The sequence below is a fragment of the Ruditapes philippinarum genome, unplaced genomic scaffold (genome assembly GCF_026571515.1).
Source record: "Ruditapes philippinarum isolate M1 unplaced genomic scaffold, ASM2657151v2 ctg463_1_1_1_1, whole genome shotgun sequence".
In the NCBI taxonomy this organism is placed as follows: Eukaryota; Metazoa; Mollusca; class Bivalvia; order Venerida; family Veneridae; genus Ruditapes; species Ruditapes philippinarum.
Window position 1 is genome coordinate 238,891 of NW_026866611.1, and position 12,935 is coordinate 251,825.

Consider the following 12,935-nt stretch of genomic DNA (forward strand, 5'->3'; position numbering starts at 1 on the left):
CGGTTATATGCAAAATCAGACATAAATAACATTGCAAGACATTACACATATATGATATTGCAAGAAATCACACATATATGACATTGCAAGAAATGGCACATATATGACATTGCAAGAAATCACACATATATGACATTGCAAGAAATGGCACATATATGACATTGCAAGAAATCACACATATGTGACATTGCAAGAAATCACACATACATAACATTGCAAGAAATCACACATATATAATATTGCAAGAAATCACACATACATAACATTGAAAGAAAACACACATATATAACATTGCATGATATCCCCCATATATGACATTACAAGAAATCTGACATATATGACATTACAAGAAATCTGACATATATGACATTGCAAGAAATCACACATATATGACATTGCAACAAATCTGACTAATATGACAGTGCAAGAAATCACACATATATGACATTGCAAGAAATCTGACATATATGATATTGCAAGAAATCTGACATATATGACATTGCAAAAAATCAAATGTATAATATCATTGCAAAAAATCACACATATATCATTGCAAAAAATCAAATATATATGACATTGCAAGAAATCACACATATATGACATTGCAAGAAATCACACATCTATGTTATTGCAAGAAATCACTCATATATGACATTGTAAGAAATTACACATATATGTCATTGCAAGAAATCAAATTCTTTTAAAGACTAGCATGAAGCATTATACGCATGAGGTAAATCAATGCTGTTTTCCACCTTCTGAGTTGCTAGTTGAAAATTTGACAGGCTTATGCCATCAGATTTGAGCAAGCTCAACATCTAAGTCCCTTTAGTCTGACCAGCTTCTTTACTTTTGACTGCCCAATTTTAGTATTGATGATATAAAACCCTTTAACCAACAATGGCTGGTACCAAATTCATAGAACAAGTTTATTGCACAAATTTAGTATGGTATATACAGATTGAAGACTTCATATAACTTTACAGTTATGTAAAATACTGGAATATTAAGTCTATATACTGAATTTTGTGTAAAACATATATCATAATAAGTAGCAATGTCATGAATAACTTACAGGAAACTCCATGTTATTGAGACAAGCCAGTGAGCAGGAGGCACATGTTGCTCCAACCACCCGTACTCTACCAAGTTTCTGAAACAGATGACATCAAAAAATTTAAATGCTCCTTATGCACTTGATTTTACCTTCATAGTTCTAAATTTAAAAGAAAATTATTGGATAAGACTTCAAATGCAGCATATATAGATCATGACTGCATGATCTTTGACTATTGGGAATAAACTGTTTCAGAAAAATCCATAGGCATAGTAAAAAGGTCACAGAATGTTTTCCATAGTACATTGATAAATAGCTACAGAAGAGCACACCAAAACTTTAGACAGGAAATAACTTTTGACAGGAAATAGGTGGCCTAGTGGTTAAATCTGCCACTAAACCTAGCATTTTTATGTTAAAGCCCTATTTGGGGTTTTGGTGCCAAGTTTTCTCATATGACACCAGTACTGTTTAGATCCTGATCTAGTGATTATAATAAGCTCAAATCTTTCTTTACAATCAAGATATGATAAATAACTTTAAACTTAAACATTATTAATACAATAAACTATAAGGAAAAGCAAAGCACTCATAAAATAACATAGTATGTATATGTTTAAACTTTATAAATGTTCATAATCTATTCTTCTATCAAAAATGTCTCTAAACAACATCTCTGCCAGATCAAAGAGCTTATATCATACCTTTTTATTTTCACCATGTCTGTGTTTTTCTATGCTTTGTCTAACATGGCTGAAGAAAGATAAATACAGAAAAATTTTCACAACAAATTCTTAAATATCTTTAAAAAAACATATTTAGATATAACTTAATTTTTTAGCAAAGGAAGATCAGGCTGATAGCTCATACATTAATTGCATACTAAAACAAGAGCACTGCTTGCAGTGTTAATAATCATCTGTTAAAAATTCTAAGTAAAAAAGGGGCAAAAAGTCCAACAATATTGCTTCCTTGTCTAACGACTGCATCTGTCATGGTAAGCAAGTATGCCAACCTTCATATAGATATGAAAATGAAACAAGTTAGAAATTTATTTTCTTACAAATTCTCTTAAAAGAGAAAAAGGTTTAGTAAATGCACTGCAAAAATTCTAAATCTGTTTCATATTTTTTTCCCCCAATTCAAACTCAAAACTTGACCCTGAGACTTGAATAATGTAATTCTATAAGATTCCGTTAAAATCATACCATTGAGACATGTTTAAGATCATGAAATCTATGTTTTACATCAATATAAAACAAGGAAAAACACTACACGAGGATAACCTACCTCTTTTCTGTAGCAGTTAACTCCCCACTTCTGAGCATTTCTTGAAGGTCTTTCAGCTCCTGATTATCTGTCCCAGAGGCATGCACACTGAAAACGTTTTTAATAGTATCAATAACCACCTGTCCAGCAATTTAAATCATTTAATATTAATATACATCCTATGTTTCCTTGTATACCACCAGTACCAGTTAGTTCCAGGAAGTTGACTTGAGAATGATTTAATATGCAAGATCCTGTTTCACTATCAAGCTTAAATAAATATGGTTAAACTATACCTTCAAACCAACTTGTATCATAGTTCGGGGACCTTTCTAGTGAAAATGTGTCAGAGTTAAAACGTATACACATACATGCACAGTGTGTTAACTTGAGTTATTTCCATATAAACATAGACCATGCTCACTGAATAGCTCAATTTTACTAGGGTTTACTTATTCTGACAGGAGAGAATGAGATAACGATAAGAAAGTCATAATCAGATGCTTGTTTATTGGGTTTTTTTCTGGGGTTTCATATTGTAACGACAGGGAACGTCTTTTTATTTTTGCCTATGGTTCGAGAAAGAACATCATAACATTCTCTAATCAGATATATACTTGGGGCTACAAATCAGATTGCCTCGTGTTTTGATGCTCTGTCTATTACATGTAACACAAATAACCTAAAATGGCACTAGTATAAAGAAATTCAAATTCCATTTGAATAGAGATTAGGTGACATTGGTATAGAGAATTTTAAGTATTTATAAATACCTATATGGTAAAACTGGTTTAGCAATTTTCTTCACACTTCCCACACGGACAAAATCTTCAAAACCAAGATCTAGCAAACTGTAAAAAATATAACTTCAAACATAAAATATACACTTAACAAAACTTATAACTGTGCAGTTTTTAAATGTGAATAACTTTTTTATTACTTGACATTTTTTACCCAAATTTTGGAATTCATCGTTTGAATTGTTTATTTTTACAATGCTATATTCAGAAATAACGGTTATTTTTGTTGTGTGCGTTCATCCGTGACATGACACAAACAACAAAGTGCACGTGAGGATGACAGGTTGGCGCTAAATGAAGTTATTATTGACCATCAAGGATTCTATTAAAATGAAGACATCCAAAAAACATAAATTTATTGCAGAATTTTTGCAATTGAAAGAAAAATGGCCGTCTAGAAGTTTAACGCAAGGGAATTTGCATTTCGGGCGCCCATTTTGAAAAAAAATTTGCATAATATTTTCTCAAATAAACATATTGACTAAGATTTTACTTTAAAACTAAAAACAAACTTTCTTGGTACTTTCATATTAATGAAAATATTGTGTTTGTATTGCTTTTAGTAACTGGGTACAACGCGTTACGGAGATCGACATTAACCAGTCTTTACAGAAATTCAATAAAGCAAATATTAAAATCACAGTGACATAATGCCCTGGAATTTATTGCAGTATTATACCCTATCGGTGATCCTATGTTTTATGTTTGTATTTTAGTGAAATCAAGAGATTTAGACCTTTTTGCACCCATTATAAATACGCATTTGACAGAAATGTGAAATTCGGTTTTCGCGCAATCTTGCACACATCGCTATTTCTCAGTAAATACGAATCGCCCTGACATAATAATCGATACCCATCATTGCACATATCTGTACTATACTTGGTTAAAATTTCAGAGACCTATGTTTATTAGTATCTGAGAAAATTTGATTTTTATACGTGCACAGTTATAAGATTTGTTAAGTGTAGTCAACAAAATTATTTTCAAATACATTTTTTTTTTTGTAAACTGAAATACTGCTAAATTTTTGTTCATGTTCAGGTTGCTAATCAATTCTGTTTGTCTCCTTATAAAGTATTGTTTTCAAAATTCAATAATTATTTTGCTTGTTTGTTTGTTTGGTTTAGCAGCCAACCAATGCAATTTAGGTCATATGGTGCCGGAACAGGAAGAATGATTTTGGCTAACCTTGGTTGTTACAAACTCAAAGCATCATAAGGGGTCAAAACAACCTCACCTGCTGGAGCTATGAGAAGCAAAGACTCCAGAAATTCAAACCCATTTAGTCGCCTTATATGATCACACAGGGCTAAACATTGGCTTCAGTTCTGATGCCTCAACCCTTAATGGCAACCCTTTAGCCACAAGGGGATTTTGTATTTAATCAGTTCAGGAGAAAGTTTTTAATCTTATAACAGCACAAGCTTGCTTTCCTAAACTAACGGTAACCTTCATCAAATGAAGCATTTTACCTTTAGTTAGCAAAGTAACTTACATTGGCACAATACCTAACCAAGGCATAGAACCTTATCTAGGCATAGTACCCCCATATCCCTTTAATAAACATTTCACCACTAAACAAAGGAGTGCCCTAGTGATTGAGGCATCTTCCTAGCTTGATTCATTATCAAAACTTATCAATGTTTATGCTTTATTCCGTTTAACACAATATACATTATTTCTATGAAAAATTACCCCATCAAAATTCTGTCAACGGCCACATTTGTAGTTGATGATATGAGAAGTTTCCATGGAAACGGTTGACCATCTGTTAGAGAATCATTCAAGTGGAACACCTCGACCAAGAACAGCACCATAACAGAGAGTAGGAAACTTTTACCAGCACCAAATACACCTGTATATACAAACATAATAATTGTGAGAATACATTTATCACCTTCATGTCACATAAGTTGATTTTTTATTAATTTTATTATACCTTGCCATGTTTTATTTGTGTGATGGACTTCTTGTTCTGCTTTAATTTTGCAACTGCCATGGTTAACTTGAGAGATTTTGATAGCAAATTTATAAATTTAAACAGCTCATACTGTACTTTAGAGTCTGACAAGACTGCAAAGGTTTAAAGGCTGGCCTGAATTTGTAATGGTGGCATAGACAAATCTTTACTGCTACTTGCACTTTAAAACTTGACAAGGGGCTATCAATCCTTCCAGAGTTGAGTTGTTTAAAATTCTCTTTTTTAATGGTTATATCGGTGCCTTATTATGCACAACAAGATTAACACTGAAAAGTTTTTGTAAGCTTTCCTTATTTCTCTTATTTGTATGAAATTGAAATAGGGTATTGATCCTTTATGCACATTATTTTTAGTATAGGCATTTAAACTTTCATCTTTCATCCTTCCATAGTTGAGCATTAGTTTATACCAGTACTAAAATGAGTATCACATGCAATGCAATGAACAGAGAGCAAGTTAATTACAAGCTGATTACAAAAAACACAGAATGTAATGTGGATTAAAAGACTGATTTCATTGAAATACATATGTATTTAGATGACTTATTACCATGGATGAGTAGTACACTGTCAACAATGGCAGATTTTTCCACAGAGAACATGTTGGCTACCCTCCTCATTGCCTCTGCTTGGTCCCTGTTAAGACTGTATCTCTCTATATACTGTCTACATAAATCATCCTGCAGAAAGAAATATTAGCCGCGTCATGACAAAACCAACGTAATGAGTTTGCGACCAGCATGGATCCAGACCAGCCTGCGCATCCGCGCAGTCTGATCAGGATCCATGCTGTTCGCTTACAAACCCTATTACAAGTAGAGAAAGTGATAGCAAACAGCATGGATCCTGATCAGACTGTGCGGATGCGCAGGCTGGTCTGGATCAATGCTGGTCGCAAACGCATTACGTTGGTTTTGTCGTGACGCGGCTCATATATGTATAAGGAAATATCTATGATTAATTATCAATATGGCACAGTATCTAAACTAGGCACAGAACTTAAGCTGGACATCAGATTAAAACCACTGACATTCTGTAAGCTAGCAAGATAACGTCTGCACATAAAACAAGAGCTGTCGGTAGGACAGCAACGCTCCACTATTCTTAGTGCTTGATAGTAAAAAAAATGCTTGATACAGTTACCTCCTCCTGTTTACAGGTTGGGGTAATGATGGTGAACAAGTGTGCAAAGTTTCAAAGCCATATGTCAATGAACTTTGAAAATATTTGAGGTATTACAAAAACTTTAACATAAATTCTAAGTCGAAAAAGGGGCATAATTCTGTCAAAATGCTTGATAGAGTTACCTCCTCCTGTCTACAAGTTGGGGTCATGATGGTGAACAAGTGTGCAAAGTTTCAAAGCCATATGTCAATGGACTTGGAAAATATTTAAGGTATTACAAAAACTTTAACATAAATTCTAAGTCGAAAAAGGGGCATAATTCTGTCAAAATGCTTGATAGAGTTACCTCCTCCTGTCTACAGGTTGGGGTCATGATGGTGAACAAGTGTGCAAAGTTTCAAAGCCATATGTCAATGGACTTTGAAAATATTTGAACTATTACAAAAACTTTAACATAAATTCTAAGTCGAAAAAGGGGCATAATTCTGTCAAAATGCTTGATAGAGTTACCTCCTCCTGTCTACAGGTTGGGGTCATGATGGTGAACAAGTGTGCAAAGTTTCAAAGCCATATGTCAATGGACTTTGAAAATATTTGAACTATTACAAAAACTTTAACATAAGTGGTTACGCCGACGCAGACGCCGACACTGACGCCGACGCCGACGCTCGGGTGACTGCAATAGCTCTACTTATTCTTATCGAATAGTCGAGCTAAAAATAAAAAACCCTCATGGGATTTGAACCTACAGCAGGAAGGACAGATAATTTGAAGTCATTGAACTAAACCACTGACCAAGGATGTCCATAAAAATGTTTCAATAATGGTATTATATTATTATCTACCCAATACACCTCAAAACTTGCAATTTTCTTCCTTTCTTTCAAAAGAAACTCTCTTGTTTTTCTTTTTTTTGCATAATTGGCTTTAAAATCTTAATCAATATGAACCTATTTCCAAAGTTTATCAACATTTTTCATGAAATATTTATGATAAAAATATACATACTTTCTTAAAAGATAAATACTTTTGTTGAATCAATACAATTCCTAAGTCACAGTAAGCCTTAATAGTTTTATACATTTATAGTATTCATATTTACCTACACAGGAAAAGCTATTTACCATTTGTTCTGAGCATATATGCAAGTTTTTGCCAGATCTGTTCACTTGGTCACCCACTATTCTTGGGGCTTGGAACCCTCTGCTAGAATTCCTTATGGAATCTGTTGTATCCACTGTTTGCCTGTACAAATAAATAACCTAGTAGATTAAACTGTTTTCTGACATACATTTTAAACAGTATTCCATTTTGTTAAGGTAGTCACACTGTAATGCTTCCCTGACAAAAAAAAAAACATATCGGTTATTTTCGGAACATTATTTTTCCAAAATCTTGGGTATCAGATTCTTATGAATCACTCCTCCCTTATCGATATGTACTTAATTCAAGTTATAAGTGGTGAAGATTTATTTAATTATGAAAATTGTAAAAAAATAACATTCCAGAAAAGACCGATTTATTAAGACATTGACCGATGTTAGAATTTTTTTTGGCAGGAAAGCATTACAGTAAGACTACCTTAAAGGAGAGGATTTAAGTCATCCAGACATTGTAAAGATCTTATGCCAACTTTTCTATCTCTACTGATAGAGTAAGATGTCAAGAGCCCCTCCAAGTATCATTTCAGACAGGAGCAGATACCTGCTTAGAACCATCAATCTTCCTAATGCTGACTAGATAGCTTCCTAAAATGAAAAAAAAATCTGAAGCTCCTGATTGGATTTGAACTCACAATTGTTCGAGTCTTGTGATTCTGAGTCTACGGCCTTCACCACTAAGCCAGACACAGAACCCCAAAGACTGATATGAAGGGCATGAAAGTTATCCTAGATTCTACTTGTGAGACCGAGTGTTCAAATGCATATAAATAAAACTGCTGCAAAACATTTATTTATAAACATTAACATATAGTATTATGTTTATCTTCAATTAAATAGATATCACTAAAACAATGTTTTAGCACATTAATTCATCATACAAAGAAAATACTTTCTGTAAACAACATCTGCTTTTCACCCCACTTGATAAATTAAATTCATAACTTACATAAAACTGACCATGGGCAATTGTAAATTATAATAATTTTTTTAATGTAACAGGTAACTGTGCAACATTGTAGCATTTTAATTTATGTCTGTATAATAAAACACTCAAGTTTTTAATGCTCTTGCAGTATAAGAAACATTATGAAGTCCACAATATTGCACACTATACATACATTAAAATTGTAATGACTGGTAAAAAATAAATGCAACATTGTAGCATTTTAATATATGTCTGTATAATAAAACACTCAAGCTTTTAATGCTTTTGCGGTATAAGAAACATTATGAAGTCCACAATATTCCATACTATACATACATTAAAATTGTAATGACTGGTAAAAAATAAATGCTTGAATGAAACGCTTGTAATGTTAAATACATATTCGGTACCTGTTTATAAGATGTGATAAGACAGGAGGAGACTGTGTTTGTATATGATCTCGTATATTGTCCATACAGCTTAACTCTGATGATAAATTTCCTACCAGTATAGCATGACATACAACTGAAATAACAAATCATACAATGTGGAACCATTCTAAATCAGGCCGCTTCTTGTCCAAGTTGGGGCTATTGATAGGCATTTGAGCCGCCTCACGACAAAACCAACGTTATGTGTTTGCTACCAGCATGGATCCAGACCAGCTTGCGCATCCACGCAGTCTGATCAGGATCCATGCTGTTCGCTATCAGTTTCTCTACTTGTTATAGGGTTTGTAAGCGAACAGCATGGATCCTGATCAGACTGTGCGGATGCCCAGGCTGGTCTGGATGAATGCTGGTCGCAAACGCATTACGTTGGTTTTTAGCGTAACGCGGCTCATTTGGGCTATAAAAGTTGTCTGGTATATGGAAAGAAAGGGATTCAAGATTATACAGGTAAATTATATAATAGAGAACAGATTGGTTAAAATTCCGCTTTTCAGCCAAGATAATGTATGCTTAAGTACACCTATTTTAAGAGCGTCATCTTATGATAGTAGTATTTCACAGAATTTATTTTAGCTTGATTGTGTAGGGAGCTATAAGCTTATAGACACACTTTCCAATTCGTTTCTAGAACCAACCAGTACTTTGCAATCAGTGTAAAGTTTCTTGCTCAAGGAACAACAACTTGCCCCTGTTGGGGTTTGAACCCATACAGATAGCGATCATTTAATAACTAATCAGATGCGTTAACCACTCCGCCATGCTTAAACTAGTCTTGGAAGCTTTTTATGAGACCATAAAGCATGTATATTGTAAAAGTTTTCAATTCTTTGATGATTTTTTTTGTTTCATACACTTCATGTTACATAATATCTATTACAGGTTCATACTCACCTTCATGTTGCCAGTTAGAGGGACTGTACAGAGCAAGTGGTTCAATTTCTACCTCAAGAGATGAAGATGGACCATAATATGTGCTCCTTGCCAGGAAAGATTGTACTGGATCAAAGTCCAAATGCTTTGATATCACCCATATGTCATCTAAAATATACAAATATACTTAACTATCTTGTTTTATGCTATGTGTATGGATAATTCAGATGACATCTGCTTTGTTTTTTCAAAAATCAAAATTATAAGCTATTTGATAAAACCAAGTGCTGTGCATGACTAAGAAATAGCTGAACAAATTTTGTAAAAAATGTAGGCAACGAAAAATAAAAAGATACAGCACTTTACCTTTTGCATACAATGAAGACCGTCCTTTGTATGGCAGCTTTAAGAAAATCTGTTTCTTCTGAACCATGTCCCCATCACCACGGTTACGTGCCCATTTCTATAATATTTTAAATCATTATTAAACATCCATAATGTAAGACAGAAATATGGTCATTTTCACTTGCTAATGTAATGAAATTATCATGCCATGAAGTTCTTAACCCTTTCCATTCTATATTCATAAAATTTAATTGACAAACTTTGCCACCAGTACATCCATATGCAGCCTGACTAGTCTCTATACTGTAGGTAGTTCAATTTTTGTATTTTTAACTTTAAATGGACTGTTCCAAATTCAAAACTAGAACTATCACTAAATGTGATTAATACCCCCACAAGTCTGCTTCGGAAATGAGGATGTTACTAGTAACAGAATACCTTGTAATAGAATTGAAACATAGAGTTATGGTTGTGGGCAATTAAAGATAATTGTGGTTCATGTATGTTGCATTTCCTTTTAATGTGGTTGGCCATTGATGAAGTTTAATTGAATTACTCTGTAATAAGTCCAGAAAGACAAAGAAAAAGAACAAAGGGCAATAACTCTATAAATACTGAAGATAGAGTAATAGTTCTTGTTCACTGCACTTCCTCTTATTGTGCTTGACCATTGTATGAAGTTGTTTTGAATTCCAACCAGTACATTTTAAGTTATGCTCCGGACAAGGAAAAGTATCAAAGGGCAGTAACTCTGTATTTTGTCAAAATGGAGTTATGGCTCTTGTGCACTGCACTTCCTTTTAATGTCCTTGACAACTGTATGAAGTTGTACTGAATTCCAAACAGTAGTTTTCAAGTTATGCTCTGGACAAGGAAAAGTAACAAAGGGCAATAACTCTGTAATTAGTCAAGATGGAGTTATGGTTCTGCACTGCACTTCCCCTTATTGTGCTTGGCCATTGTATGAAGTTGTTTTGAATTCCAACCAGTAGTTTTCAAGTCATGCTCTGGACAAGGAAAAGTAACAAAGGGCAGTAACTCTGTAATTAGTCAAGATGGAGTTATGGTTCTTATGCACTGCACTTCCTGTCAATGTGCTTGACCATTGTATGAAGTTATAATGAATTGCAACAATTAGTCTTCAAGTTATGGTCCGGACAAAAGAAAGCAATGGAAAAGTAATAAAGGGCAATAACTCTGTAATTACTTTAGATAGAGTTATGGTTCTTATGCACTGCACTTCCTCTCAATGTGCTTGACCATTGTATGTAGTAATATGAATTCCAACAATAAGTCTTCAAGTTATGGTCCGGACAAAAGAAAGCAATGGAAAAGTAACAAAGGGCAATAACTCTGTAATTAGCCAAGATGGAGTTACGGTTCTTGTGCACTGCACTTCTCCTTATTGTGTTTGACAATTGTATGAAGTTGTTTTGAATTCCAACCAGTAGTTTTCAAGTTATGCTCCGGACAAAGAAAATGCAATGAACAAAAAAAAAAGCAATGGAAAAGCAACAAAGGGCAATAACTCTGTAATTACTTTAGATAGAGTTATGGTTCTTGTGCACTGCACTTCCCCTTATTGTGTTTGACAATTGTATGAAGTTGTTTTGAATTCCAACCAGTAGTTTTCAAGTTATGCCCCGGACAAGGAAAAGTAACAAAGGGCAATAACTCTGTAATTAGTCAAGATAGAGTTATGGTTCTTGTGCACTGCACTTCCTCTCAATGTGTTTGACCAGTGTATGTAGTTATATTGAATTCCAACCATTAGTCTTCAAGTTATGCTCCGGATAAGGAAAATGCAACGGACGTCTGGACCAACCGACCGCCCGACCGACCAACCGACCGACCGACCGACCACCGGGTGACTCCTATATACCCCCCCAAACTTCGTTTTTGGGGGTATAACAAGGCAACTCCATTACACAATATCAGCAGGTTAAAGAATTTCAAAATCAAAATAATAAAACTGAGTAGTCAAATGTATAGAGCATTGACAGACAGTGAGACTACAGGGATATTCAGGCTGGTCTAGTTTTTAAACTGGTGGCTGTGTCAAATAATATTTCATAATCAAATTATCATTCAAACTGTTAAATTGTTTGCAAATCAAATTTATTCACATCATTTCATTATTGCTTTATTGTTTTTAAAGTAAGACAATAATGTCCCACACAAATAAACATTGTATTATAGAACTAGAAATATATCCAAAATGACAAAGATTTTCCGACAATCCACTGTTATGTCAGTCTACAGACAGACAGTGTGACAACAAGATAATGCTGGGTTAAAAATCATAAAACATAAGTTTAAACAAAATTTACTCCATCAACCTGTCAACATTTACTTACAGGTGCCTTGAAGTATCTATTAATGTTTTCTTTAGTTCTTTTAATGAGCTGACATTCTCCATAGAAATGTACATGTTGATCTTTCATGTAGAGTCTCAGACTCTGGGAATCTTGTATCTTTCGTTTGTTACCTGACATTCCACCACCTTTCCTCATCTCATCAGCCCACTGGAAAAACTGAAACATATTTTTATTATATATGCTGCATATGAATTTTTTCCACCTTTTTGATAATAAGTGTTTGATAATAGTGAAAAGAACTAGAGAAAATTAGTTTGGCATGCAGACAGACTTTTGCAAACAAAACTCACATCCATGCTTCCAATAAATAGCTGTTAGAAACTCAGGAACTGCTATTTTTTTAATGTGATTGTACACTGTTTTGTTTTAATATATATATTCAGTCTTAAAAACATTTTAGATTTACAACATAAACTTGATAAAGATGCAACTGCATTGGAAACTAGAAAAATGTGTCGTCACGCAACAGATGCCCCCGCATGCAGCCAAAATTATAGATGTTTTAATATTTCGTTCCAAATTTGTTTGCACAAACTATTTTTTTCATTTTAAGTTCAAAGCCCTTAAA

General features: G+C 33.7%; 1 protein-coding gene across 1 annotated transcript in view; it reads right to left on the reverse strand.

Annotated features, from left to right (window-relative positions):
• Window positions 1-1,060: 1,060 nt before the first annotated feature.
• The window catches only part of LOC132733052 (uncharacterized), a 46,192-nt gene continuing 34,317 nt past the window's right edge, over window positions 1,061-12,935 (reverse strand). The window contains exons 16-26 of the mRNA XM_060719632.1: window positions 12,347-12,523; window positions 10,011-10,107; window positions 9,666-9,812; window positions 8,733-8,847; window positions 7,359-7,479; window positions 5,660-5,789; window positions 4,825-4,984; window positions 3,100-3,177; window positions 2,348-2,434; window positions 1,762-1,810; window positions 1,061-1,153 (exon numbers count right to left, since the gene is read on the reverse strand). Coding sequence (XP_060575615.1) covers window positions 1,061-1,153; window positions 1,762-1,810; window positions 2,348-2,434; window positions 3,100-3,177; window positions 4,825-4,984; window positions 5,660-5,789; window positions 7,359-7,479; window positions 8,733-8,847; window positions 9,666-9,812; window positions 10,011-10,107; window positions 12,347-12,523 — 1,254 coding nt within the window. The remainder of the gene's footprint in view (window positions 1,154-1,761; window positions 1,811-2,347; window positions 2,435-3,099; window positions 3,178-4,824; window positions 4,985-5,659; window positions 5,790-7,358; window positions 7,480-8,732; window positions 8,848-9,665; window positions 9,813-10,010; window positions 10,108-12,346; window positions 12,524-12,935) is intronic.